The sequence below is a fragment of the Dunckerocampus dactyliophorus genome, chromosome 12 (assembly GCF_027744805.1).
Source record: "Dunckerocampus dactyliophorus isolate RoL2022-P2 chromosome 12, RoL_Ddac_1.1, whole genome shotgun sequence".
Lineage (NCBI taxonomy): Eukaryota > Metazoa > Chordata > Actinopteri > Syngnathiformes > Syngnathidae > Dunckerocampus > Dunckerocampus dactyliophorus.
The window spans coordinates 14,845,719-14,872,554 of record NC_072830.1 but is presented as its reverse complement, the minus strand read 5'-3'; the positions used below and the strand labels follow the sequence as shown (position 1 = coordinate 14,872,554).

The 26,836-nt window shown below is 39.5% G+C and overlaps 1 protein-coding gene and 1 pseudogene across 1 annotated transcript; both read left to right on the top strand.

The window, feature by feature from the left end:
- si:ch211-229d2.5 (zona pellucida-like domain-containing protein 1) lies at positions 1-10,846 on the top strand. The gene is made up of 11 exons (XM_054794854.1): positions 1-55; positions 1,543-1,668; positions 2,991-3,211; positions 3,284-3,468; positions 4,960-5,032; positions 5,123-5,220; positions 6,600-6,680; positions 7,792-7,960; positions 8,653-8,752; positions 10,594-10,617; positions 10,710-10,846. The coding sequence occupies exons 1-11, from the start codon at positions 1-3 to the stop codon at positions 10,844-10,846; spliced, it is 1,269 nt and encodes a 422-aa protein (XP_054650829.1).
- Positions 10,847-16,980: 6,134 nt separating this feature from the next.
- LOC129191476 (zona pellucida-like domain-containing protein 1) overlaps positions 16,981-26,836 on the top strand; it is a 33,965-nt pseudogene continuing 24,109 nt past the window's right edge.

Here is a 26,836-nt window from a genome sequence, read left to right as displayed (position 1 = left end):
ATGGCGGACGGCAGCAGCAACAGCACATGGCATGGAGAACCCCGGGATCTGCGTGGTAAACACAAAAGTAGAAAATAAAACAAGGGAAAGGAAATATGAAAACCAAACTATAACATGACCCCAAAATATTCTATAGCTCACCTATGACGCAGAATAGCACAAGTGGTAGAAAATGAATGAATGTAAATTATGAATTATTATTACCTGTATTAGTAGTAAAGTAAGTAAGTTTTTAAGTAGTAAAAACTTTAATTTCTAAGGATAAAATTGCTGTTGCTTTTTGTCAGCCTCCCAAAGCACATTGTACATTGAGTTTTTAGTCATTTATAGAATTTAATGAGTGGATTTATGAGGACACCCTGTCATCATTTCGTTTTAAATAAGGGCATTTTTTTCCTTAAATATCATTCCAGTCGTTTGAGTCACACTTTCCATTTTTGCTGAACTGATTTTCAGTGCAATGACCCGTAGACCTCAGGTGCACATCTGCTATTGTGGCCCACACAACTCGGCTGCACTCTAATCCGAACTTTCAACAGCCATGATGTGACGTCTCCGTCATCTTCAAGGAACGGTGAAATAAGTGCAGCGAATACCATTATCTCCCCTCATCTTAAGTGCTGAAATCTTCTCCCAAAGTGGGCACGGGATTGCGATGTCAAGCCCAAGTTCAGGCTCACCCTGCATGTTTACGTGCACAAGCCGTGCCGGTAATAACATGCCCTGCATACGAAGCCATGCAGGTTTCATACAAAAGCATGACACCCATCCTCCAACTTGACCCCGATCTGAGCGTTGCCTTCCCAGGTGGCTCGGCTGACAAGATCGTTTTAACGTACCCTTCTGAGCTTCAATCTGGGCTTAAGTTTTAAGATGCTGTATGCGTGTGAGCCTGCACGGACACCGACATTCACATTTTGAGCATGAGCTTAAGCGGAATGAGGAGCTAAGACATGAATGTGTCACCTTTTCAGTCATCCTTATGATCATCTGCGCTTCAAAAACATCTCTGATGACATAAAAAGCTGAGTCACATAAAAAGCTCATCCATGGAGGCCACACTAAATCATCAGAAGACAACATGTCCTCTTCTCTGTATTGTGTCCCGGCTGAATAGAGAGCACACATTCTCTCACTTTATTGAGTTCCATATAAGTGGGTAACATGGTGCGTTCATGCACTTAAAGCCTCATGGACATTGTTCCAGTTTGTAAGTTTAAAGGGGCTTTTGTTGGGTTTCATCATTTGCCTCCAGGAGGCAAACACAGAGCCTGGGCTACAAAAAATGAATTGTTCACGCAAACCCCACCAATGTGTCATTGACCCTCTTTCCGTCCAATCCTAAAACAGCGGTGAGCGGTGCCGTATATAAAAAAAGACTGAACCGCTCTCTCCCATCACAAACCAGGTCAGGAGACTGAGGTAGGTCACTGTTAGACAGTTTCCACAAGTGGGTTTTGCAACTTTAATCCCGGACGCCTTTTGTGGATTAATGTCCTTCAGAAGTGTTTTTGGATCTGACATTTTGTGTTTCTCCCTCAGCTTTCTCACACAGAGGCCAGAGCTGGGAGATGGCTTTGATCAGCATCCTTATCCTGACCTCCCTGTGTATTGCGGGCCGCGAGGCCCTCAGCTTATCTGACTGTGGAGCATATGCCAGACGACCCGGTGAGACGAACAGACGACCTGACCTTCAACCTCCTTCTTTTGATTCCCTCTCAGAGGCTGTTGCTTCACAGATCGATCGACCACATGATGACAAAATATTTATTTGCAGGCAAAACACAAGTGTTGCAATTAATCAGTTATGGGTTTATGATGTGAGAGCTATGTTTGCAATTTGGCTTTCCATAGGTGGGCATTTGGCTACATTTCCTGAGGTGAAAAAGCGTATTATTAGTATGAACTTCGCCCAAATTTGCTGTTTTTTTCCCCAAATATTTTAATTTTTCTCTCGTCTCGTCTTTGTAAATGTCCTTCTTTATTACTTTATTCCCATAATATTTTGACTTTATCGCCATAATATTATAACTTTTTCCCCAACCAAATTTTCCAAAACATATTGTTAGCTTCTCATAATATTATGACATTAAAAACTAACATTTTTTTTTTATATTTGATCTCTTTGTTACTAAAATGGCATTATGTTTCCTCATATTACACTTTTCTTTCAATAAAATTGTGACTTTTTCCTCATTAGAACAAGACTTTTTTTCTCTTAATATTTTCACTGTACTCTCATTTTTTCCCCATTTCTGCTGTTGTTGTTTTTTTTTAAATTCCAAATATTTAATCTTTCTTCTTAAATAATCTTCAACATTTTCTCCTTGTAATATAGTGATTTTATTGCATAAAATTGTAACTTGTTTGTTTTTCTTAATATTATGACATTTAAAAAAACATCTTTTTTCTTTACTATTTCAACTTTATGTTACTGAAATGCTGTTAGTTTTCTTCATAATATTACGACTGTATTCTTGTAAAATGATGACATTTTCTCATTACATTATACATTTTTCCTCTTAATACTTTGACTGCGTTTGTGTTTTTTCCATTTTTGCTTTTTTTTTTTTTTTTTTTTAGTTTTCATGTTAAATTACGGTATATATTTCTAGAATGTGCTGCCGGCCACTAAAAAAACAGCTGCGGGCTGCACTTTGGACGTCCCTGTTATAAATACACAATATTTTCAACCTCTCTGATTGTTCTGAACTCCTAATTCAATGCCATTGTCGTACTGAGAGTGGTGACACAGCAGAATGTGTGCTGGTTGTGTCTTGACTCCCCATACCTGATGCCAAACAGCCAACTAGTTAAGAATGAATCTCCAGTGCCTCTGCTGGTTGCAGCCAAGTAATGCACCCCATTTTGCCTCAATTGCTTCAATCCACCATGAATCAGCTACCAATTGTTTGTCTATTATGCCCATGCCTAATAGCGATGAGTAATGCTATCAAAGTGAATTGTAATCTATTGCTTCTTGCCATCAGAATTAACAGACATTGCAGTCATGTGCGGCACATCCACCATCGACCTGGCAATCCAAATCTGCCCGGCTGTCTACAGCGGATACAATGAGAGTCTACTGATCCTCAACCGCGTCCAGGGCAATTCAGACTGTCAGGCTATGCTGGATGCATCCGTGGTACCCCCCGTAGTGAGATACAGCTTCCCCATCCGAGAGGGAAACGCCTGCGGGAGTAACTTCATCGTAAGTGAATGCATCCAAGCAGAGTAGTTTCAGACCAACAATTCCAAGCATCATAAAATATCCTGTTCCCAGACCACAAGTGCACCGGGGACGGGAGTATTTTCCGACTTCTCCAACATCCAAACGGTCAACATCAGCGGGGTGGTGCGATCGTACGACCCCACCATTGGAATGATCACCTACAACACAGAGCTCAAATATTACTACTCGTGCGCCTACCCTCTGGAGTACCTCATCAACAACACCCAAGTGGATGTGTAAGAATCTAACTTTTTCCAGCGAGTGTCACATAGTGAAAAATGAAACTTTGCCACTTTGATATTTTGTAAAGTATATGCTAAGAAGTTATACAGTAGATATTTCAAGAAAAAAGTGTATCTCAGCTTAATTCATTCATTCTTGTAAAATTACAGCTATTTTTTTGACAATTTCCAACTATTTTAACTTTCTTCTTGAAAATTTTCTTCTCATAACTATGACTTTATTGCAGTAATATTTTGACTTTGTTCTTAGAACATTATAACTTTTTATGCAAACAAATTTTCCATACATTACAACTTTATTTATTGTTTTCTTTGGTATGACTTAAGGGGAAGCGCCTCAGAAAGGGGAAGCAGGCCTGCTGACCTCAAGGGAGTCCAGTTCGGGGGCCTTAGGATCTCGTCTCTGCTATTTGCAGACGATGTGGTCCTGATGGCCTCATCGGACTGTGACCTGCAGCGTTTACTGGTTCTTGGAAAAGGGTGGATTGCTCCCTCCGGGTTGGGAATGAGGTCCTGCCCCAAGTGGAGGAGTTCAAGTATCTCGGGGTCTTGTTCACGAGTGAGGCAAGGTTGGAGCGTGAGGTCGATAGGCGGATCGGCGCAGCTTCTGCAGTAATGCGGTCGCTGTACCGGACCGTCGTGGTGAAGAGAGAGCTGAGCCGGAAGGCAAAGCTCTCAATTTACAGATCGATCTATGTTCCCACTCTCACCTACGGTCAAGAGCTTTGGGTTGTGACCGAAAGAACGAGATCACGGATAGAAGCGGCTGAAATGAGTTTCCTCCGTAGGGTAGCTGGACTCACCCTAAGAGATAGGGTGAGGAGCTCGGTCATCCGGGAAGAGCTCAGAGTCGAGCCACTGCTCCTTCACATCGAGAGGAGCCAGTTGAGGTGGCTCGGCCATCTAGTCCGAATGTCTCCCGGACGCCTCCCTGGTGACGTGTTCCGGGCATGCCCAGCCGGGAAAAGGCGCCGGGGAAGACCTAGGACACGCTGGAGGGATTATGTCTCACAGCTGGCCCGGTGGAGCTGTAGGAGGTGGCCGGGGACCTGGAAGTCTCGGCTTCCCTACTGAGACTGCTGCCCCCGCGACCCGGACCCGGATAAGGGGAGGAAAATGGAATGGAATTTCAGACTTTGTTCTTGTAACATTTTAATCTTTTCTGCAACCAATCAAAACCTACAAACTTTATTCTTTGTTTTGTTTGTTTCTCATAATATTGTGACTTTAAGAAATATTACAATCTTGAAAGTCTTTTTTCTTTAATATTTCCACTTTACGCTATTAAAATGACGTTATTTTTCCTCATAATATTACAACATTATTCCTGTAAAATAACTGCTGTGTTAACATTTTTGCTTTTGTTTAAGTTTTCTTGGTAAATTATATTTTTAGAATGTGCTGCGGGCCAATAAGAAACAACTTGCGGGACACAAATGGCCCCTGGGCTGCACTTTGGGCATAAACAAACCTATCCCTTTGTAGGTCATCCTCCTCCATTGCTATGAAAGACAACAATGGAAGCTTCATCAGCACCCTCAGCATGACCTTGTACCAGGTACCTTCCTTCCTAACACACTTTCATCACTGAACTTTCTTAAGAGCAGATGTAATAATGACTTCATTTCCATGTTCCTCCTTTTTGCAGGATGAAAACTACACCATGCCACTCATCATGCCACCGCAGGGCATTGAGCTGCGAAAAAAGATCTACGTGGAGGTGGTGGCCTCCAACCTGACGTCGCAGTAAGAAGCATTTCCATGATAAAAATGTCCGGCAGAGTCAATTGGAATTGAGCAGTTGCTTTTATAACTTGTTGGCTTGTTTCCCGTGTGGCGACATGCAGTCCTCTCACCTATAGTTTACTTCCTCTTACCTATAGTTTACTTCCTCTTACCTATAGTTGACTTCCTCTTACCTATAGTTTACTTCCTTTTACCTACAGTCTACTTCCTCTTACCTATAGTCTACTTCCTCTTACCTATAGTTTACTTCCTGTTACCTACAGTCTACTTCCTCTAACCGATAGTCTACTTCCTCTTACCTATACTGTAGTTTACTTCCTCTTACCTATAGTTTACTTCCACTTACCTATAGTTTACTTCCTCTTACCTATAGTTTACTTCCTCTTACCTACAATCTACTTCCTTTTACCTATAGTCTACTTCCTCTTACCTATAGTCTACTTCCTCTTACCTATAGTTTACTTCCTCTTACCTACAGTCTACTTCCTCTTACCTATAGTCTACTTCCTCTTACCTATAGTTTACTTCCTCTTACCTATAGTTTACTTCCACTTACCTATAGTTTACTTCCTCTTACCTATAGTTTACTTCCTCTTACCTACAGTCTACTTCCTTTTACCTATAGTTTACTTCCTCTTACCTATAGTTTACTTCCTCTCACCTATAGTCTACTTCCTCTTACCTATAGTTTACTTCCTGTTACCTACAGTCTACTTCCTCTAACCGATAGTCTACTTCCTCTTACCTATACTGTAGTTTACTTCCTCTTACCTATAGTTTACTTCCACTTACCTATAGTTTACTTCCACTTACCTATAGTTTACTTCCTCTTACCTACAATCTACTTCCTTTTACCTATAGTCTACTTCCTCTTACCTATAGTCTACTTCCTCTTACCTATAGTTTACTTCCTCTTACATACAGTCTACTTCCTCTTACCTATAGTCTACTTCCTCTTACCTATAGTTTACTTCCTCTTACCTATAGTTTACTTCCACTTACCTATAGTTTACTTCCTCTTACCTATAGTTTACTTCCTCTTACCTACAGTCTACTTCCTTTTACCTATAGTTTACTTCCTCTTACCTATAGTTTACTTCCTCTCACCTATAGTCTACTTCCTCTTACCTATAGTTTACTTCCTCTTACCTATAGTTTACTTCCACTTACCTATAGTTTACTTCCTCTTACCTACAATCTACTTCCTTTTACCTATAGTCTACTTCCTCTTACCTATAGTCTACTTCCTCTTACCTATAGTTGACTTCCTCTTACCTACACTTTACAAGCACGTGTCTTGATAGATTGTACATTTGAGGATTCCACCTGTGACCTGGAGTCTCTGACTCGGTGCTGGGGACCTCATTCTTTCTCCACAGGTATTTTGTGCTTCTGGACCGTTGCTACGCCTCGGTGTCGCCGCAGCCGACCAACTCCACCTTCTTCAATCTCTTTGTCTCGTAAGTCCAAAGAAAGCAAAATCCACAGTACAATGTTTGGGTTATTCTTTAGTGTATTCATGGTCTACAACAGGGGTGTCCAAAGTGAGGCCTGGGGGCCATTTGTGGCCCGCAGCACATAAAACATTTTTGATTTGACAAGAAATCTAAAAGAAAACAGACACAATTAATTAAATTGATATATTTAATTAAGGCCGCACGGTGGTCTAGTGGTTAGCATGTTGGCCAACACAGTAACAGTTTGGAGATCGGGAAGACCTGGGTTCGATTCTCCCTTGGGCATTTCTGTGTAGAGTTTGCATGTTCTCCCCGTGAGTGTGTGGGTTTTCTCCGGGTACTCCGGTTTCCTCCCACATTCCAAAAACATGCATGTTAGGTTAATTGGCGACTCTAAATTGTCCATAGGTATGAATGTGAGTGTGAATGGTTGTTTGTCTATATGTGCCCTGCGATTGGCTGGCGACCAGTGCAGGGTGTACCCCGCCTGTCGCCCGAAGTCAGCTGGGATAGGCTCCAGCCCCCGCGACCTGAAAAATAGGAGAAGCGGTATAGAAAATGGATGGATGGATGGATGGAAAATGAGGTTGAGGGAAAACGTGATAGTACTATTTGAATAAAGTCAAAATATTATGGGAAAAAAAGTCATAATTTTACCAGAAAAATTTTTACAGAGATGATTTAGGAAGAAAGTTGAAATATTTAGAACATTTTTTAAAAACAGCAAAAATGGGAAAAAATAGACCAAGGAGCGAAGTTGATACTAATAATAGGCTTTTTTTTACCTACATGACAAAGCTGAGATGCAGTTTTTTCTTGAAATATATATAACTTCTTAGCATATCTACATGTGTTGCTTTACAAAATATCAAAGTTGCATCGTTTCATTTTTCTGGAAAAAGTTTGGACACCCCTGGTCTACAACATTTCTAAAGATGGTTGCCACTACATACTATACAATGTATTATTACAAAGTGAGGGGGAATTAAGGGAACGTGGTTACTGTAAAACTACAAAGGTCACTTTCTCGCAGTCTTCCCTAACATCATGAATACACTGCACTGTATGCAACAACACCCAAGTGCAACTGGTGAGGTTCGCCTGTTATTGAAAGGTGCTCCATCAACCAGCTGACCACCATCCTGGAGAACGGCGACAGCCAAAAGGCCCGCTTCCACTTCTCGGCGTTCCGCTTTATCGAGCAGCAGAATGAGACCGTCTCCACCTACTATCTCCACTGCATCACTCGACTCTGCGAGCCAAGCACGTGCAGCACCTTCAAGGTGAGGGAGTGTGACTCGCGCTCATGTCAAACAGAAAGCAGGGATGTCGGATGATATCGGATCACATCGGTATTGTTTTTGCTTCAGAAAATGATATCAAACTGCGCTGTGCTGCACAGAGCAACAAGCTTGCTCGCTCAGTACGTCTGCAGTCTGGAATTATTTCCAAGTTTTCCCCTTCTCCTCCAAAGTATATGCAATTTGCAATGACTAAAGTGCTGATTATGCAAGGGGGGAGTCCGGCGTTTTCCTTTCCTTCCTACCGTTTTATAATTTCACTGATTGTTTTAGTCCAGAGTTTCATACATCGCACTTTCCTTTGCTCATGTACGGATGTTTATGAACACGAAATGGTCATTGCTATTGATAATAGGAGAAGATGTTATTACAGTTGACTATTGCAACTCATTTTTTAAATGACTATTTTGTTCAGACAAAATGTTTAAGATAAATATGGCACTTTTTAATTATTTGTGAAATTCATCCAGTGGCATCACAGAAAAGAAGGATAATGCATTCATTATGCTACATGTGACTTATTAGTTTGAGGGAAGAGCTGATGCCAATATCGGTATGAGTTGATAACGGTAATGAAGTGCTGGACAATATTGGTGTATCAGAAAGCCAATATCGAGCATCTCTAACAAAAACCCTACATAATCTTCAGCTCTGATCCGATTTGTGATCCACAGCAATGCAACAGGAGGAGGAGGAGGAGCGTAGAGACGACTGTGGACAGCATCACTGAGCCGTCTGTGCTCACCGTCCAGATAAAAGCTCGGGCTGATGACCGTATGTACCTTTGGAATCATTTCTACACCTGAAAATTATCATCATTGTATCTCCACTGACCACCACACCCAGGGGCGCCGCCAGGAAATCAGGGCCCCATGAAAAAAAACAATCACATAGGGACACCCCCCGGGCAGCTGTTATCACCACATCTCTATTTTCTGTCAGGGGCCCTTGGAATTGTCCTAACTTTTTCCCCTTATATGGCACCCCTGATTACGACCTGTTCTTCAGAACACATAATTATGCTTGAAACCACACCAACATAATGAAATTCTTCTGGATATACCGTTAAAAGTGCAAAGCTAAAAAAACAATAAAAACACGTTCTATAACACCACAAGGCAATTGAATGAATATAGGCTTTATATGCAAAATCTCCCAAAAGCTTGTCAGGATCTTCCAAAACTTTCTGTAGCTTTCACAAAAGTTCATCGGGATCTAGCAAAAGTTTCTCGTGATTTTGCTTTTTTTCCCCCACCATGTCTCTGTCTGGGCTCCGTATGATGCAGTATGTATATTTCACGCTGAAATAGTTTTCAAAGATTGACGTGACTGATTGTTTGCTTAAAGTGGATTATTATTATTAGGGCTGTCAAAAATAGCGACGTTTTCTCTCATTAGAATACAACTGTTTTTCTCTTAATATTCTGACTTCATACTTTACAGTTTGCTGTTTATTGAATTTTCCAACTGTTTCCACTTTTGTCTTGTAAATTTTCTTCTCGTAATTACGATGTTATTTCTACAGTCCTGTATTTTGACTTCATTCTAGTGACATTAACATTTTCTGCAACATAATTTTCCAAAAATGTTTCTTGTTTTATTTGTTTCTCATATTACGACTTTAAAAATGTCTTTTTTTGTTAAAAATGATGTTAGTTGTTCTCGTAAAATGATGACTTTACCTCATTAGAGTACAATTTTTTTCGCTTCATATTTTTACATTATTCCTATAAAATTACTGTAGATTTTTCCACTTTTGCTGTTTTTTTTAAAAATTATTATTTCTTGTTAAATTATATTTTAAGAATGTGCTAATAAAAAACAGCTGTGGGCCACAAATGGGCACCGGGCTGCAATTTGGACGTTCCTGTTTTAAGAAACATCTCCACTGACACCCACATCTCCGTCACTTTGTTCAGTTTTTGCCCTTATTTTGTCACTTAAAAATTTTGCATCTCTCTATATGCAGTGAGTTCCTTCACGTGCTAGTTGGGTCGAGGATGACGTAAACGTCAGCGACGTGAAGCCAGTGAGGCAGTATTTTTATTGTATGTCTCCTGAGAAGCCAAAGTATTTGGATGACTTTGCCGTCCCCTCATCATCTAGTTGGACATTCCCATGCATCTTCTTACCTAAACTAGAAGAAACAGACTGGAACTTAAATTTTTTCTCCATTTCCAAGAATGGATGACGCTATCAGGTTGGTTCTGCCAAACTCGTCAGTTTTACTTGTACTTAAGTATCGACAAGCTTGGATGATGAACGTAAAGGTTTTGAGCAGGTGGTTAACGCATGTGAGTCAAAACCAAGTGGCTAAATTAGGCATGAAACTTCGAAACAAGCTGATGCAATGCACAGTCACATTGTGAGATTTGTACAGAAGGATCGTGTTGTTTTTACCTTGCTATGCATTGTTACAGGCTGAAAGAAACATGAACACAGTCCCACTTCTAATAACGGTTGTTGAGGTGTGTTATTCAAGAAGCACTTTGCTACAAACCATTTTTTATCCCCCCTGGGAAAAAAAAAATAACACATTACATACGGAGTTGTCATCAGACAGCAACAATTGTAAAGTTTGCACCTCATACTGAAATACTTTTTTATCTTTCTAGCAGGCACCCAATCCAAAGAAGAGGGTAAGTATATTTTGTTCATGGCAATTTCCTCTCTGAAGCGACTCATCATCCTGTCTGTTTGGAGTAATGCATTTCATTTTTTGTGCACACAGCCCAGTCTGGCGGCCAGTCTGATGGCGAGGGCGCGTCGGTCGGCTTGGGGATTGCCGTAGCTGTCCTCGTTGTCATAGGTGTGACTGCCATTTTGGCGGCCGCAACTTTTTATCGAAAGCTGAAGCGGCTGAGCTAGCAGCAAGCTGGAGTGTTGGCCAAGATGCATGGCGTACATATGCATTGGAGCACTTGATGTTTAGTTCCTTCATAGTTATGGAAGGTGAAGGACAATGGATTGATCAAACGGGATTTGCCATTGCTGCAATTAAAAATATCTTGATATGCATGAATACGGACCGAGACGGTGCTTTTTAACGTCTATTTATGGAAGCCAGAGTTACATCACTTTGCTGTAACTTGCTGTAACTGTTGCATGTTACATGTAGAGGAGCATGTGTATTTAGCCTATTAGATGCGTGCCATTCACCTGCCTTATGTTGCTCACGAGCAACATCACAGTTCATGCAACAGAAGAGCCATTAAAGGTCGTCTGTTATGCAAAATGGACTTTAAGCCTGTTTATGAACCCCAAATATGAGACCAATCTATCATATCCCTCACTTGCTGTACTTTTGGAAGTGGAATTATAAAACAGGCTTCGCTACACATCTTAAAACACAGCCTGGTAAAAAAGTAAAAGTCGAGTAAAAGTCGTAATTGTATGATAATAAATTTGCAATATTATGAGGAAAAATAATGTCATTTTAGTAGTGTAGAGTTTAAATATTAAAGAAAAAAATGTTGTTTTTTTAAGTCATAATATTATGAAAAACAAACAAAACAAATAAAGTTGTATTTTTTGGAAAGTTGAGAATGTTATACTAGTCTGGGAATAAAGTAAAAATATTATGGAACTTTTGATGTCTGGTATTATGATATCTAACTTATTGTGTGGCAATATGGGGTAATAACTACAAAAGTAATCTTCACCCGAGAAATGTCCTGCAAAAAAGATCAGTTCGGATAATCCGTAGTGCCGCGTATAGACAACATCAAAAAATCCTCTATTTCCAAAATCACAAATATTCAAATTTGCTGATCTAGTAAATTTTCAAACAGCTGAAATTATGCATAAAGCAAACAATAACCTGCTACCCATAAATGTCATACAGTACTTTTCAACAAGAGAAGAAAAATATGATCTCAGATAAAAAGTAAACTGAAGACACTTATACGTGAGAACAATGCTAAAAATCCACAGCATTTCAGTATGTGGAATCAAATTATGGAACGGATTGAGTAAGGAACTCAAACAAAGCACTAAGATGAGTGATTTCAAGAAACAATACAAGCAGTTGATGTTTGCAAAATCCAAGGAAGAAGAGTCTTGAACCACTGTGTGCAAAATGCTATGCTAACCACAACAACACTCATTACTCTTCATTCTTGTGAGTTCGTTGTCACTACTCACCTATTATTACAACTAAGTTCAGTTATGTCTTTAAACTGATTATTATTTATTGACTATTATGCTGATTATTATATATGATTTATTTATTTTGATTGTGGAAAAACCTTGACAATATTAACATAGTGAAGTCAGCTGGGATAGGCTCCAGCGTGCCCCCGCGACCCTAAAGAGGAGAAGCGGTATAGAAAATGGATGGATGGATGGATGTTACATTATGTTATCATTTTCCTATGTATTAACTGGTAAAGACCACAAATGAAATACAAGAAGTGAATAAATGTATTGCTTTTGATGTAAAACGGATGGGGGGGTAGGATTACGCTTCTTCCTACTCCTTTTGGACATGTGGAACTGTGAATTGTACTATCTGATGTATTCCACTGTAACTTGTATGCATGTTCAAATAAACTTAAACCATTACACTAAACCATTACACATTACCATTACATTAAACAATAATTAAACCATTACCATAATATTCCAATAAGAAAATTTACAGACATTATTTCAGAAGAAAGTTGAAATATTTTGACAATTAAAAAAGTAATACAGTAAAATTGTCAGGCTCAGGGAGCCGTGTTACTTGGATCCCGAAATGCAGACACAGGGGTTAGTCCAAAAGTTCAAAATATATTTAATGAACAACAGAGGAGGCACAAAACAGGAACTGAGGGTGACGGTGCAAAAAACTAAGGAGGGCACCGTGGGCAGAAAACAAGAACAGCTATGAACTAAAGAGTGCTGGAGCTACCACTTGAGCTGGACGGAGGTCTGGTGCAGCAGGTGGGCTTAGCTGGTTGGAGTAGCGTGAAGAACTGCAACGGGAGAATACAGGTAAGTAGGAGAAGTGCACATGGTCTGGAAGCACCAACATGGAGAATAATCCAGCACTGGCTGGCTGCAGGTGAGGAGACTAAAAAGGTAGCTGATTGAACACAGCTGCAGGGATCCGGTAGCTCCGCCCAGCTCCGGAGGTGTCACAGTCTGAGCAAGTAAACAGAGGAGAGGTCAGCAATAACATACAACATAATGGAAAACAGCACAAAACTAAAACAGGCGACAAGTGTCACCGCAGCGCGTGACAAAAATTAGGGCAAAAAAAGCAAAGACTGATGTTGGACAAAGGTGTGATCCGCCCTTTCAAGGCCCTCTATATGAGCAACTGAGAAAAGTGTATAAGGTGTGTGTGGTGAGGGGTTTTACAGCCTTAAAACATATGTAGTAAACAAAAAAACATATCCTGTAAATGAAAAATTATGAAATGATAAAAAAACATGTATAATAAATGAAAAGACATCCTGTACATGAAAAAACATCCTGTAAATGAAAAAATATATCATGAACAAATAAACATATATACAAAAACGAAAAAAAAAATCAACTTCTACTACTCGGATTTCACTTAACATTGGTATTTTTTGGAACCCAACGCCCACGTTAAACGAGGGAACACTGGATATCATTTTAACATTAATCATGGTCTGCCCGCGATCCGACTCGTATCTGCTTTGTTCCGCGAATGAAAACAAAAAATTGAACAAAAAGTAGAACACTGACTGAACTCAGCAAAGAGAAAACAGATAACAAATCATTAGCGGTGATAGAAGGCCAACTTCTATCTAGATTTGTATCATATCTTACTTACTTTTAATTTTTCCTTATGCTTGTACTGGTGGGCGTCCTGGTGAGACACAGTCGTCTGTCAGCAGCAAGTTGAGTAGCCTGGAGGAGGGACATCTTGTGGGCCCTGAAAGTATCTGCCACGGAGCTGATCCAGCATCTTCTTGGTATCTGGTGTTGTATGGTTGGTAGCTGGTTGGTTTAAAGGCATACAGTGGCGTGAAAAAGTGTTCGCCCCCTTCCTGACTTCCTATTTTTTGCATGTTTGTCACACTTAAATATTTCAGATTATCAAACAAATGTAAATATTAGTCAATGACAACACAAGTGAGCACAAAATGCAGTTTTTAAATGAAACTTTGAATTATTAAGGGAGAAAAAAGTCCAAACCTACATGGCCCTGTGTGAAAAAGTGATTGCCACTAAACCTAATAACTGGTTGGGCCACCCTTAGCAGCAACAACTGCAATCGAGCGTCTGTGATAACTTGCAGTGAGTCTCTTACAGCGCTGTGGAGGAATTTTGGCCCACTCATCTTTGCAGAATTGTTGTAATTTAGCCACACTGGAAGGTTGTCCAGCATGACCTGCCTTTTTAAGGTCATGCAACAGCATCTCCATAGGATTCAGGTCAGGACTTTTACTTTGACAGAACCTAAGTTGGTTTCAGCTTGTGGTCACAAACAGATGGCCGGACATTCTCCTTCAGGATTTTTTGGTAGACAGCAGAATTCATGGTTCCATTTAACAAGGCAAGTCTTCCAGGTCCTGAAGCAGCAAAACAGCCCCAGACCATCATACTACCACCACCATATTTTACTGTTGGTATGATGTTCTTTTTCAGAAAGGCGGCGTTACTTTTATGCCAGATGTAATGGGACACACACCTTCCAAAAAGTTCAACTTTTGTCTCGTCAGACCACAGAGTATTTTTGCAAAGGCCTTGGGGATTATCAAAATGTTTTCTGGCAAAATTGAGATGAGCCTTAATGTTCTTTTTGTTCAGAAGTGGTTTTTGTCTTGGAACTCTGCCATGCAGGCCGTTTTTGCCCAGTGTCTTTCTTATGGTGGAGTCATGAACACTGGCCTTAACTGAGGCAAGTGTGGCCTGCAGTTCTTTGGATGTTGTTGTGGGGTCTTTTGTGACCTATTGGATGAGTCTCTCTTGTTCCATGTTTTCGCCATTTGTGGATAATGGCTCTCACTGTGGTTCTCTAGAATCCCAAAGCTTTAGAAATGGCTTTATCACGGAAATTGGCCGATACTGATAATAATATGAGGAAAAGTAATAATATAATAATCATAATACCACCTTCATAATCCACCATCAGGTGAAAACCAAGCTATAACATGACCCCAAATATTGACTGGTGTCGACAGTACATGGCATGGAGGTGCCATCCAGCCGCCACAGGTGAGCATAAAAAGGGGTGAATTAAAAAATGAGGCACAGCTGCGCACGTCCTGTAGCGCCGCCCAACTAGAGAAACCCGGGATCTGCGTGGTGAACACAAAAGCAGATAATAAAACAAGGGAAAGGAAATATGAAAACCAAGCTATAACATGACCCCAAAATATTGACTGGTGTCAACGCAGAGCGTGACAGTATCCCCCCCTCATTCAATGGGCGCCCCCTGGTGGACTAATGCGCTGGCCATGAGCTCTGAGGGACAGCTGGACGTGACTCTCCTCTGCGGGATCCATAATAACTGACTGTGTGATTCTGTGAGGATATGTAGGACACATGTCTGGATCCCAGTGTGCAGAGGCGGAAACCAATTTGAGAGGAACAGTCTTTTCATGGCTTCTACGTACAGCACAGGAATGAAAAAGTACGCCGCCGAGGAAACAAAAGTGCATCACGGAAAAATGGTAGCAAAAATAACTTCAACAAATACCAAGGCCGGTCAGGCGGAGCTACACACGTAAGTAGAGAACACGAGGCAGGACTGGATGGCGGACGGCAGCAGCAACAGCACATGGCATGGAGAACCCCGGGATCTGCGTGGTAAACACAAAAGTAGATAATAAAACAAGGGAAAGGAAATATGAAAACCAAGCTATAACATGACCCCAAAATATTCTATAGCTCACCTATGACGCAGAATAGCATAAGTGGTAGAAAATGAATGGATGAAAATTATAAATTATTATTACTAGTATTATTAGTAGTAATAGTAGTAAAAGGTTTAATTTCTAAGGATAAAATTGCTGTTGCTTTTTGTCAGCCTCCCAAAGCACATTGTACATTAAGTTTTTAGTCATTTATAGAATTTAATGAGTGGATTTATGAGTACACCCTGTCATCATTTCGTTTTAAATAAGGGCATTTTTTTCCTTAAATATCATTCCAGTCGTTTGAGTCACACTTTCCATTTTTGCTGAACTGATTTTCAGTGCAATGACCCGTAGACCTCAGGTGCACATCTGCTATTGTGGCCCACACAACTCGGCTGCACTCTAATCCGAACTTTCAACAGCCATGATGTGACGTCTCCGTCCTCCGCAAGGACCGGTGAAATAAGTGCAGCGAATACCATTATCTCCCCTCATCTTAAGTGCTGAAATCTTCACCCAAAGTGGGCACGGGATTGCGATGTCAAGCCCAAGTTCAGGCTCACCCTGCATGTTTATGTGCACACGCCGTGCCGGTAATAAAATGCCCTGCATACGAAGCCATGCAGGTTTCATACAAAAGCATGACACCCATCCTCCAACTTGACCCCGATCTGAGCGTTGCCTTCCCAGTTGGCTCGGCTGACAAGATCGTTTTAACGTACCCTTCTGAGCTTCAATCTGAGCTTAAGTTTTAAGATGCTGTATGCGTGTGAACCTGCACAGACACCGACATTCACATTTTGAGCATGATTCAAAAACATCTCTGATGACATAAAGAGCTAAGTCACATAAAAAGCTCATCCATGGAGGCCACTCTTCTCTGTATTGTGTCCCGGCTGAATAGAGAGCACACATTCTCTCACTTTATTGAGTTTGATATGGGTGGGTAACAGGGTGTGTTCATGCACTCAAAGCCTCATGGACATTGTTCCAGTTTGTAAGTTTAAAGGGGCTTTTGTTGGGTTTCATCAGTTGCCTCCAGGAGGTAAATACAGAGCCAAAAAAAAGTATTGTTCATGCAAACCCCACCAAATTGTCATTGACCCTCTTTTTGTCCAATCCTAAAACAGCGGTGCCTTCTATAAAAAAAGACTGCTCCGCTCTCTCCCATCACAAACCAGGTCAGGAGACTGAGGTAGGTGGACAGTTTCAACAAGTTGGTTTTGCAAGTTTGGATAAATGTCCTTCAGAAGTGTTTTTGGATCTGACATTTTGTGTTTCTCCCTCAGCTTTCTCACACAGAGACCAGAGCTGCGAGATGGCTTTGATCAGCATCCTCATCCTGACCTCCCTGTGTATTGCGGGCAGCGAGGCCCTCAGCTTATCTGACTGTGAAGCATATGCCAGACGACCCGGTGAGACAAACAGACGACCTGACCTTCAACCTCCCTTGGTTGTATTGATTTTGGTTTAAATGCACGCCTTCAGGGAGGCTGTTGCTTCACAGATCAATCCACCACATGATGACAAAATATTTATTTGCAGGCAAAACATTGCAATTAATTATTGTCGATAGCCTGCATCTCAGGTTTGTGATATAAGTGAAAAGCATATTATTAGTATGAACTTTGAGCTTTGCTTTTTTTTTTTACCCCTTTTCTGCTGTTGTTTTTTTTTTTTTTAATTTTCCAAATATTTCAACTTTCTTCTTAAGTACTCTTCAAAATTTTCTCTTTGTAATATTCTGATTTTATTCCCATAAAATAGTTTTCCCCCAAAATTATAACTTTATTTTCTTGTTTGTTTTTCATAATATGATGACATTTAAAAAAAAACATATTTTTAGTTTAATGTTTAAACTTTATGTTACTAAAATGCTGTTTTCTTCATAATATTACAACACTATTTTTGTAAAATTATGACATTTTCTCATTACATTAAAAATTTTTATTCTTAATATTTTGACTGTATTTGTGTTTTTTTCATTTTTGCTTTTTTTTTGTTGTTCTTTAGTTTTCATGTTAAATTACGGTATATATTTCTAGAATGTGCTGCCGGCCACTAAAAAAACAGCTGCGAGCTGCACTTTGGACGTCCCTGTTATAAATACACAATATTTTCAACCTCTCTGATTGTTCTGAACTCCTAATTCAATGCCATTGTCATACTGAGAGTGGTGACACAGCAGAATGTGTGCTGGTTGTGTCTTGACTCCCCATACCTGATGCCAAACAGCCAACTAGTTAAGAATGAATCTCCAGTGCCTCTGCTGGTTGCAGCCAAGTAATGCACCTCAATTGCTTCAATCCACCATGAATCAGCTACCAATTGTTTGTCTATTATGCCCATGCCTAATAGCGATGAGTAATGCTATCAAAGTGAATTGTAATCTATTGCTTCTTGCCATCAGAATTAACAGACATTGCAGTCATGTGCGGCACATCCACCATCGACCTGACAATCCAAATCTGCCCGGCTGTCTACAGCGGATACAATGAGAGTCTACTGATCCTCAACCGCGTCCAGGGCAATTCAGACTGTCAGGCTATGCTGGATGAATCTATGGTACCCCCCGTAGTGAGATACAGCTTCCCCATCCGAGAGGGAAACGCCTGCGGGAGTAACTTCATCGTAAGTGAATGCATCCAAGCAGAGTAGTTTCAGACCAACAATTCCAAGCATCATAAAATATCCTGTTCCCAGACCACAAGCGCGCCGGGGACGGGAGTATCTTCCCAATTCTCCAACAACCAAACGGTCATCATCAGTGGGGTGGTGCGATCGTACAACCCCACCATTGGAATGATCACCTACAACAGAGAGCTCAAATATTACTACTCGTGCGCCTACCCTCTGGAGTACCTCATCAACAACACCCAAGCGGATGTGTAAGAATCTAACTTTTTCCAGCAAGGGTCACAGTGAAAAATGAAAGGATGCAACTTTGCCACTTTGATATTTTGTAGTACAGTATGTGCTAAGAAGTTATACAGTAGATATTTCAAGAAAAAACTGCATCTTAGCTTTGTGATATAGGTGAAAAAGGATACCAGGTTGCATTTAGATCTTTGTTTTTTTTAAAGTTTTTTAAAAAATATTTCACCTTTCTTTTGATATAATCTTCAATCCTGTACTTCTCACATAAGAGAGGTATAGAATCGACTTTGTGTCAAAAAGGTATTTATGACATGGCTTGATTGATGTCATAAAAGTTTATGATATGGCAATAAAACATCAAAGCGTTTTCACACCTATGTGACAAAGATCAAAACGTTTTCACACCTACGTGACATGTTTATGGCATACCAATAAAAGCAATAAAAGTTTATGAAATACCAATAAAACAATAAAATAATAAAACAATAAAACATCAAAGCGTTTCACACCTACGTGTCAGAGATCAAAGCATCAGGAAGCGGACATCTGGAAGTCATAAAACAAACAATCATAAAATCATTCACACGTGACCGTGTTTTCTTCGGGCTGCGTGTGGGGGAATCCCCCAATCCCATACCCCGCCTCTCCTAACCACCCCCCTCCAACCCCCCGACCTCAAGACGTTCTCCAGCCTTATATGGGTGTGTCTCACGCTCCTAAGACGTCCTCCGGCCTTTCTGTGTGTCAGGTTGTGTCTCAAAAATGTAGTCTTCCCATTTAAACCAGTAAAGCGTCAAAACAGTCAAAACAGTCAAAACAGTCAAAACATTGCAAACTCTTTTTTTTTTTTTACCATAGTCCCATTTAAACAATAGAAATAATACTGCTAAAACAGTCAAAACATTGCAAACTCTTTTTTACCACATTCCCATTAAAACCATATAAACCAGCCAATTGCAAAGACAGTCAAAACATTGCAAACTCTTTTTTACCTCTTTCTTGTATTTTAGTCAACCTAATTTAATACTTTTACAACTATAACCTATATGTATTGTTTTTAAAAGGCCCAATTTATGATGTGCTTTTACAAAAAACATTATATCCTTAGCTACCGCATTTCTACTACAGCTAGTTTGTTAAAAAATTATATTTTCTTAAAAAATATCATGATTACCTGTCAGTCGTCCATCCACCAGCCTTGTTTCTTCAAGAGCAAAGTAGAAATGACCCATCTAGGCCACTCCCTCCTGCATCTAGACCACTCCCCCCAACCGGCCGATACAATTACTGTTGAAAAGGTCATGGGGTGAGGAGGTGAGGGAAAAGGTAGGAGGCGTGACTTTGTTATTTTCTTTAGAATGAGAGTATTATTTTAAAGGGCATTGATGGGCGTGGTGAAGGTGCTGAGGGGTATGGAAATGTGTGAGATGTCTTATATAACGAGGTGTGTTTGAGTCAAACTATGAGTGATTGTTCGAAAAAAATGGCGGTGTTCAGGAAAAACAGTCTGCATCTTGACGGGGGTCGCCTGGTGGTTAGTGAGTTTAGAGGCAGGGGAGTAGTTCCCTTTGTGGATCTATACAGTAATGAATATATGGAACCAGAGGTTACGCAGCTGAGAATCTATTCGACTGAATTTGAAAAAGCTTTGATCAACCTCCTTGGAACCTTCTTGGAACTTCTTCTCCTGGCTTGTTTGTCATGAATGAACACCCTGACTCGGGTCCATTTGGTGTGACTTCTCTCGGGAGTCCATCCTGGCCGCATCTCCATTTGGTCTGCTTTCTTATGTTAAAATGTTTTGCATCGCGAGGTGGTCCTCTGAGCATGATGTATTCGACTTGTAGAGCTTTCCTCACACAGCCATGCTATCCCTGCAGTGTCTTATCTTTTAATCAGCACTCTAGTGTTATGAATGACTAAAGGAAGGTAGACTTACAACTTGCAACCATTTGGGCTCTGTTAATAAAAATAAAAAGTCTACAACATACAAAGGCTTCTTGAGACGTCATCTGTACTTCTGTGAAGAAGGTGTCGGACGTTTCGCTCCTCATCCGAAGAGCTTCGTCAGCGAACTGAAACGATAGACGATAGATAGTGACTTTGTTAGGTATGTGTCCTTCTGAAAGCCTTTCCTGCAAAGGAGTGTCTTGATTGAAAAGTGTGAATGTTGGTCATTAGCAAACCTGATTGTCCTGATGCATACATTTGACATTACAGGGCCAATTCCTCCCCCTAAAGTGGATGCAAATACTGTACATACTGTATGTTGGCTAACAGAAAGACACACATATACTGTTTACATATGACCAATATTATATTTATTATCATTATGTATATATTGTCACTTAATGCACCCGGAAAGATTGGTTAGAGGTTGTTATTATTGTTATTCATTGTCTAGTTGTCCAGATATGATGTTTTGTATGAGTTCTATTTATTATTTTCATTGTGTCCTTTTTAATCACAGTTAATTAGTACATATGTGTACTATTCATTTTGACCTCTCTTTTACTTCTTTCTTCATTTTTTCTTTTTATTACAGTTAGAACATGGTGTTCAAGGGGTTGGTAATTACACAATATATGCATGCTACCCATGCATTCTGTATGAAATCCTACAGAAGTACTGATATGATGCAGTATGGGGTGCTACTTCAGTTACACATTGGACGAATACATCACTAGCAGCAATTTTAAAGGTTCTTTCAGTTAGATATGCGTATGTGCCTGATAGGACAGGGCGCTCCATTTGTTGTATAATGTATAATCATGCCATTTTCTCAGCAGGGGCCGTAAGCACAATACGCCTTTTTTATTTATTTATTTAATTTCCAAACACATCGCCGGTATACTGTAAGCATTGAAATACTAAAGCAGAGACATTATTTGATTTAAAAAAAACAAACCAACAAACATGCCCTGACTTGTCTCCAGGACATGGGGGGCCTCAGGAGGCAGGCTATGCTTCCTCAATCTCCACCCCCTTTCCACAGATACCCGAAAAACCATCCGCAGTACTCACTACATTCTACTGTCATCTGGAACTTGATTGAGAGAAGGAGACTCTTTTTTCCCCAAACCCTATTTAATTCAACATGGCACAGCAGAAGTCTTCAGGTAATATTCACCCTTTACTGATTGCCACAAACCCATCATCCATCATCCATCATTTGAGAACATTCCTATAATAAGAAAGTCCTATGTAAAACACTATTTTATAAACATTGACTAATATTTGTTTTTAAAGAGTGCCCGTTAGATATATAATATCATGTGTAGCTATATATGTACTGTATGATATAGATTTCCTTTTCATCTCTGACATTATGTTAACATATGCTTGATACTACTGTGTTGCCGGCCAAATTCGTAAGACTACTGGTAAACAACAGATGCATCACCCATAGCAAAACATACTTTCTCATCAATACAGTTAAACTTGTTGTTTGTTTTATTTCTAATCTCATTATTTTCTTTATAATCATAGAGGAATCATCAAGGATCCACACAATAAGACGGCTGAATGCACCAACCTCGACAATGTCCCTACAACTTGGGGTTATGCCGACAATGAATCAACCAACGTGCCCGTGTACCGACACGACGACTTAACCCCGTCTGAAGACGTTGGAAGGTCGACAAGATTCACTGCAAACATCATCAGCCTCTTCCAAACCTTACTGAAAAAATGTTTGAATCAGGTAGCGTGGGAAATAGCACGATCTGAATGCAACGGCTGCATCATAGAACATCCAAGCCAGTTCCAGCATTCATGTCTAAATGAACGAGGAAGTGTCACTTACATCAACCACTACAGCAGGGTAGAGAGCGTTTTCCGTCCTACCCTGAAAACCGCACTTCAGCAGCTGTCATGTGTAGAACCAGGATACGTTGTTATAAGTACAGAGAGACTTCTTGGTGCTGCCGAAGCAATAATACACGACCTGATGGAGAAGGCATGCTTTGGTCACACTCAGGACGACGATGAGGAGCAAGGAAACGAGCCCTCACATAGAAAAATATCCATGGCTTTCTTTACATGGTTACACTAAAAATCATGTGTCTTCTTTTGTTTTTATTAACTTTTATATCTGTTTTTAAACAAAAATGTACATTTTTTATACAATATGTAGGATTACCTCACTTATGTACTTCAAATGACTAATTTATTCCTTTGTTTTATCCTGTCACGGTTATGTACTGCAATGGGGGGCGCTACTGCTCCAACGGCCTATATCCCGACCCTACTTCCTGCTCAGCCATGGCTGCTAATTGTCCATAGTTTTTCCAAGACTGTGTACATGCGTGCGTTCCTGTGCTTTCCCCTTTGTTTCTTTTTTTCCTGGCTCAAACAACAATTGTTAAGAATATAGACTTTTTTTTCAGTGTCCGTGTACATTTTTTGCTGGTTGGTGTTCTTATATTTTTGGGTGAAAAAGCGTCATTTACATCCAAGGATGGATACCACCTTTAACCGTCAATAAAAGAGTTCTTTAAAAACGATGCCTCTATTTCCTCATTCACTTTTCAATAAGCACAATCTTCCAACAACACGTCTTCATTGCATTATGAGTATGAAAATTTGTTGAGTGACGACGAGCGTCAGACAGTACAGTGACATAAGAGGCTTTGCAGAAGTCTGAAAGAAAGTGTGAAGGAAACGTTTGCCTTCCTTACTGTGTTACCAATGCTAACCAGGCTAGATAGAAAACCAATACAAATAAATAAATACATTTCTCAATGAAAAACTATTACATGCAACTGCAGAATGAACTTGATCGGTACATGAAATCATTTGCTGCTCAAATCTGAACATAAGGAATGAGAAGTGCTGTGTGTCACCTTATTCACCTTATTTTGACATTATAATATAACTTTTTTCCCCCCAACTGATTTTCCAAAATTTCCAGCTTTTACTTAATTGAATTATTTATTAAATTTTTATTTAAAAATAGAGTTCTTCAACTTCTAACTTTTTTCTTGCCAGAATCAGATTTTTTTTCTCTTAATTCTCTTAATTAATTTTCTCTTAATTAATTCTTGTAAAATGACAGATATTTTTTTGATATTGTCCAACTATTTCAACTTTCTTCTTGCAAATTTCTTCTCGTAATTATGACTTTATTTCCGTAATATTTTGACTTTGTTCATGGTAACATTGTATATAATTTTCCATAAATTACAACTTTGTTTGTTGTTTTTGTTGGTATGGGTTAAAAACAACATATTTTAAACTTTTAACTTTTCTCGTTAGAATCTGAATTTTTTTCTCTTAATATTTTGACTTTATTGTTGTAAAAATTACAGCTGTTTAAAAAAAAATCCCACTAGTTCAACTTTCTTCTTAAATAATATTGGTACATTTTTCTTTTTGTAATATGACTACTTTATTCCCATAATATTATGCATCTCATCTTTGTGGTGTAATTGAAAAAACCTATAATTAGTATGAACTTAGGTCTCTTTTTTCCCATTTTTGATGTTATTATTTATATTTATATTTTTTATTATTTTAAATTTCTTCTTAAATAGTTTTTATACTTTTTTATTCATCATATTATGGCATTATTCCTATAGTATTTTTACTTTATTCCCATAAAATCCTTACTTTTCCCCAACCTATCGTAATTTTACAAAAATGTGAACTTTTTGCTTGTTTCCCATAATATTATGACTTTTAAATTATTATGTGTCGTCTTTTTTTAAAATATTTAACTCTAATTTGAACCCTATGTTACTAAAATGACATTCTTTTCCCTCATAATGTTACGCGTTTATTTTCATAACATTTGGGCTATTTTTGGGGGAAAACATGACTTTTTTGTCTTAATATTTTATTTTATTCAAAAAATATTTTTTGGGTTATGGTAAGGGGTTAGGTTTTTTTTTATTTTGCAACTATTTCAGTTTTCTTGTTTCTTATGTACCTAATGATGATTTTATTCCCATAATATTTAGACTTTGTTCTTGTAACATTTTAACCTTTTCCACAACCAAATCTTCAAAAACGTACAACTTTATTCTTTGTTTTGTTTGGTTCTCATAATATTGTGACATGGTTTTGTTTAAGTTTTCTTGGTAAATTATATTTTTAGAATGTGCTGTGGGCCAAAAAAAAGCCCCCTGGTTGCACTTTGGGCATAAACAAACCTATCCCTTTGTAGGTCATCCTCCTCCATTGCTATGAAAGACAACAGTGGAAGGTTCATCAGCACCCTCAGCATGACCTTGTACCAGGTACCTTCCTTCCTAACACAATTTCATCATTGAACTTTCTTAAGGGCATATGTAATAATGACTTTGTTTCCATGTTCCTCCTTTTTGCAGGATGAAATGTACACCACGGCACTCATCATGCCACCGCAGGGCATTGAGCTGCGAAAAAAGATCAGCCGACCAACTCCGCCTTCTTCAATCTCTTTGCCTCGTAAGTCCAAAGAAAGCATAACAACAGCACAGTGTTTGGGTTATTCTTTAGTGTATCCATGGTCTACAACAGGGGTGTCCTGGGGGCCATTTGTGGCCCGCAGCACATTAAAAAAATTGGATTTGACAAGAAACCTAAAAAAAAACACACACACAATGAAATTATCTAATTTAATTAAATTAACTTGTACATTTTGGAAAATGAGGTTGAGGGAAAAAGTTCTAATATTATTTGAATAAAGTCAAAATATTATGGGAATAAAGTCATAATATTACCAGAAAAAGATTGACAAAGATTATTTAGGAAGAAAGTTGAAATATTTAGAACATTCGTAAAAAACAGCAAAAATTTGAAAAAAAAAGACCAAGGACTGAAGTTGATACTAATAATAGGCTTTTTTACCTACATGACAAAGCTGAGATGCAGTTTTTTCTTGAAATATATATAACCTTAGTTATAATATATATAACAAAATATCAAAGTGGCAAAGTTGCATCCTTTAATTTTTCTGGAAAAAGTTTGGACACCCCTGGTCTACAACATTTCTAAAGATGGTTGCCACTACATACTATACAATGTATTATTACAAAGTGAGGGGGAATTAAGGGAACGTGCTTACTGTAAAACTACAAAGGTCACTTTCTCGCAGTCTTCCCTAACATCATGAATACACTGCACTGTGTGCAACAACACCCAAGTGCAACTGGTGAGGTTCGCCTGTTATTGAAAGGTGCTCCATCAACCAGCTGACCACCATCCTGGAGAACGGCGACAGCCAAAAGGCCCGCTTCCACTTCTCTGCGTTCCGCTTTATCGAGCAGCAGAATGAGACCGTCTCCACCTACTATCTCCACTGCATCACTCGACTCTGCGAGCCAAGCACGTGCAGCACCTTCAAGGTGAGAGAGTGTGACTCGCGCTCACGTCAAACAGAATGTAGGGATGTCGGATGATATCGGATCCCATCGGTATTGTTTTTGCTGCAGAAAATGATATCATCAAACTGCGCTGTGCTGCACAGAGCAACAAGCCTGCTCGCTCAGTACGTCTGCAGTCTGGAAGTTTTCCCCTTCTCCTATACCAGTGGTTCTTAACCTTATTGGGGGTACCGAACCCCATCAATTTCATATGCCCATTCACCGAACCCTTATTTTGTGAAAAATAAAATATCTTTTTTTTCAAATTCAAGACATAGGTATATATATGTTTGTTTCTAAGTATATGTTTTTTTACTGGTGCACAAAATGACAGAGACAGGACGCTGACTCCCATCACGGTTCGTGATACATGTGAATCCATGCTGTACATATTCGTCCCACCATTTTCTTTTTTTGCTCGACATAGTTAGTTTCATTTGCATTTCATTTGTACTCGGAACTGGGAAGTCGGAATGACAGTGACGTGATCTCTGAGTTAAAAGCGTTCCAGTTGCCAAGTCAGAAAAACTTCACACTATAGCAATATTTTTTATAAATTATTTATTGATTATTTATCGTTTACACACGAGGCAGCCATCATTGATTGTTGACTCGGAGGTGGCGTGGATGCTCTGACTTCCAAGTTGAACATTCCGACTTCAGGGGGCGTTTCAGTCGGGTGTTCCCGCTAGGAACTCGGAAATTCCGACTTTCAAGTACAAATGGGCGCGCTAAATTCTTCGCAGCACTGATTGGCCAAGGCAAGCAATGTAATGTGATTATCTGCAGCCAGTGATGGCTAAGCGGCGGCGAGT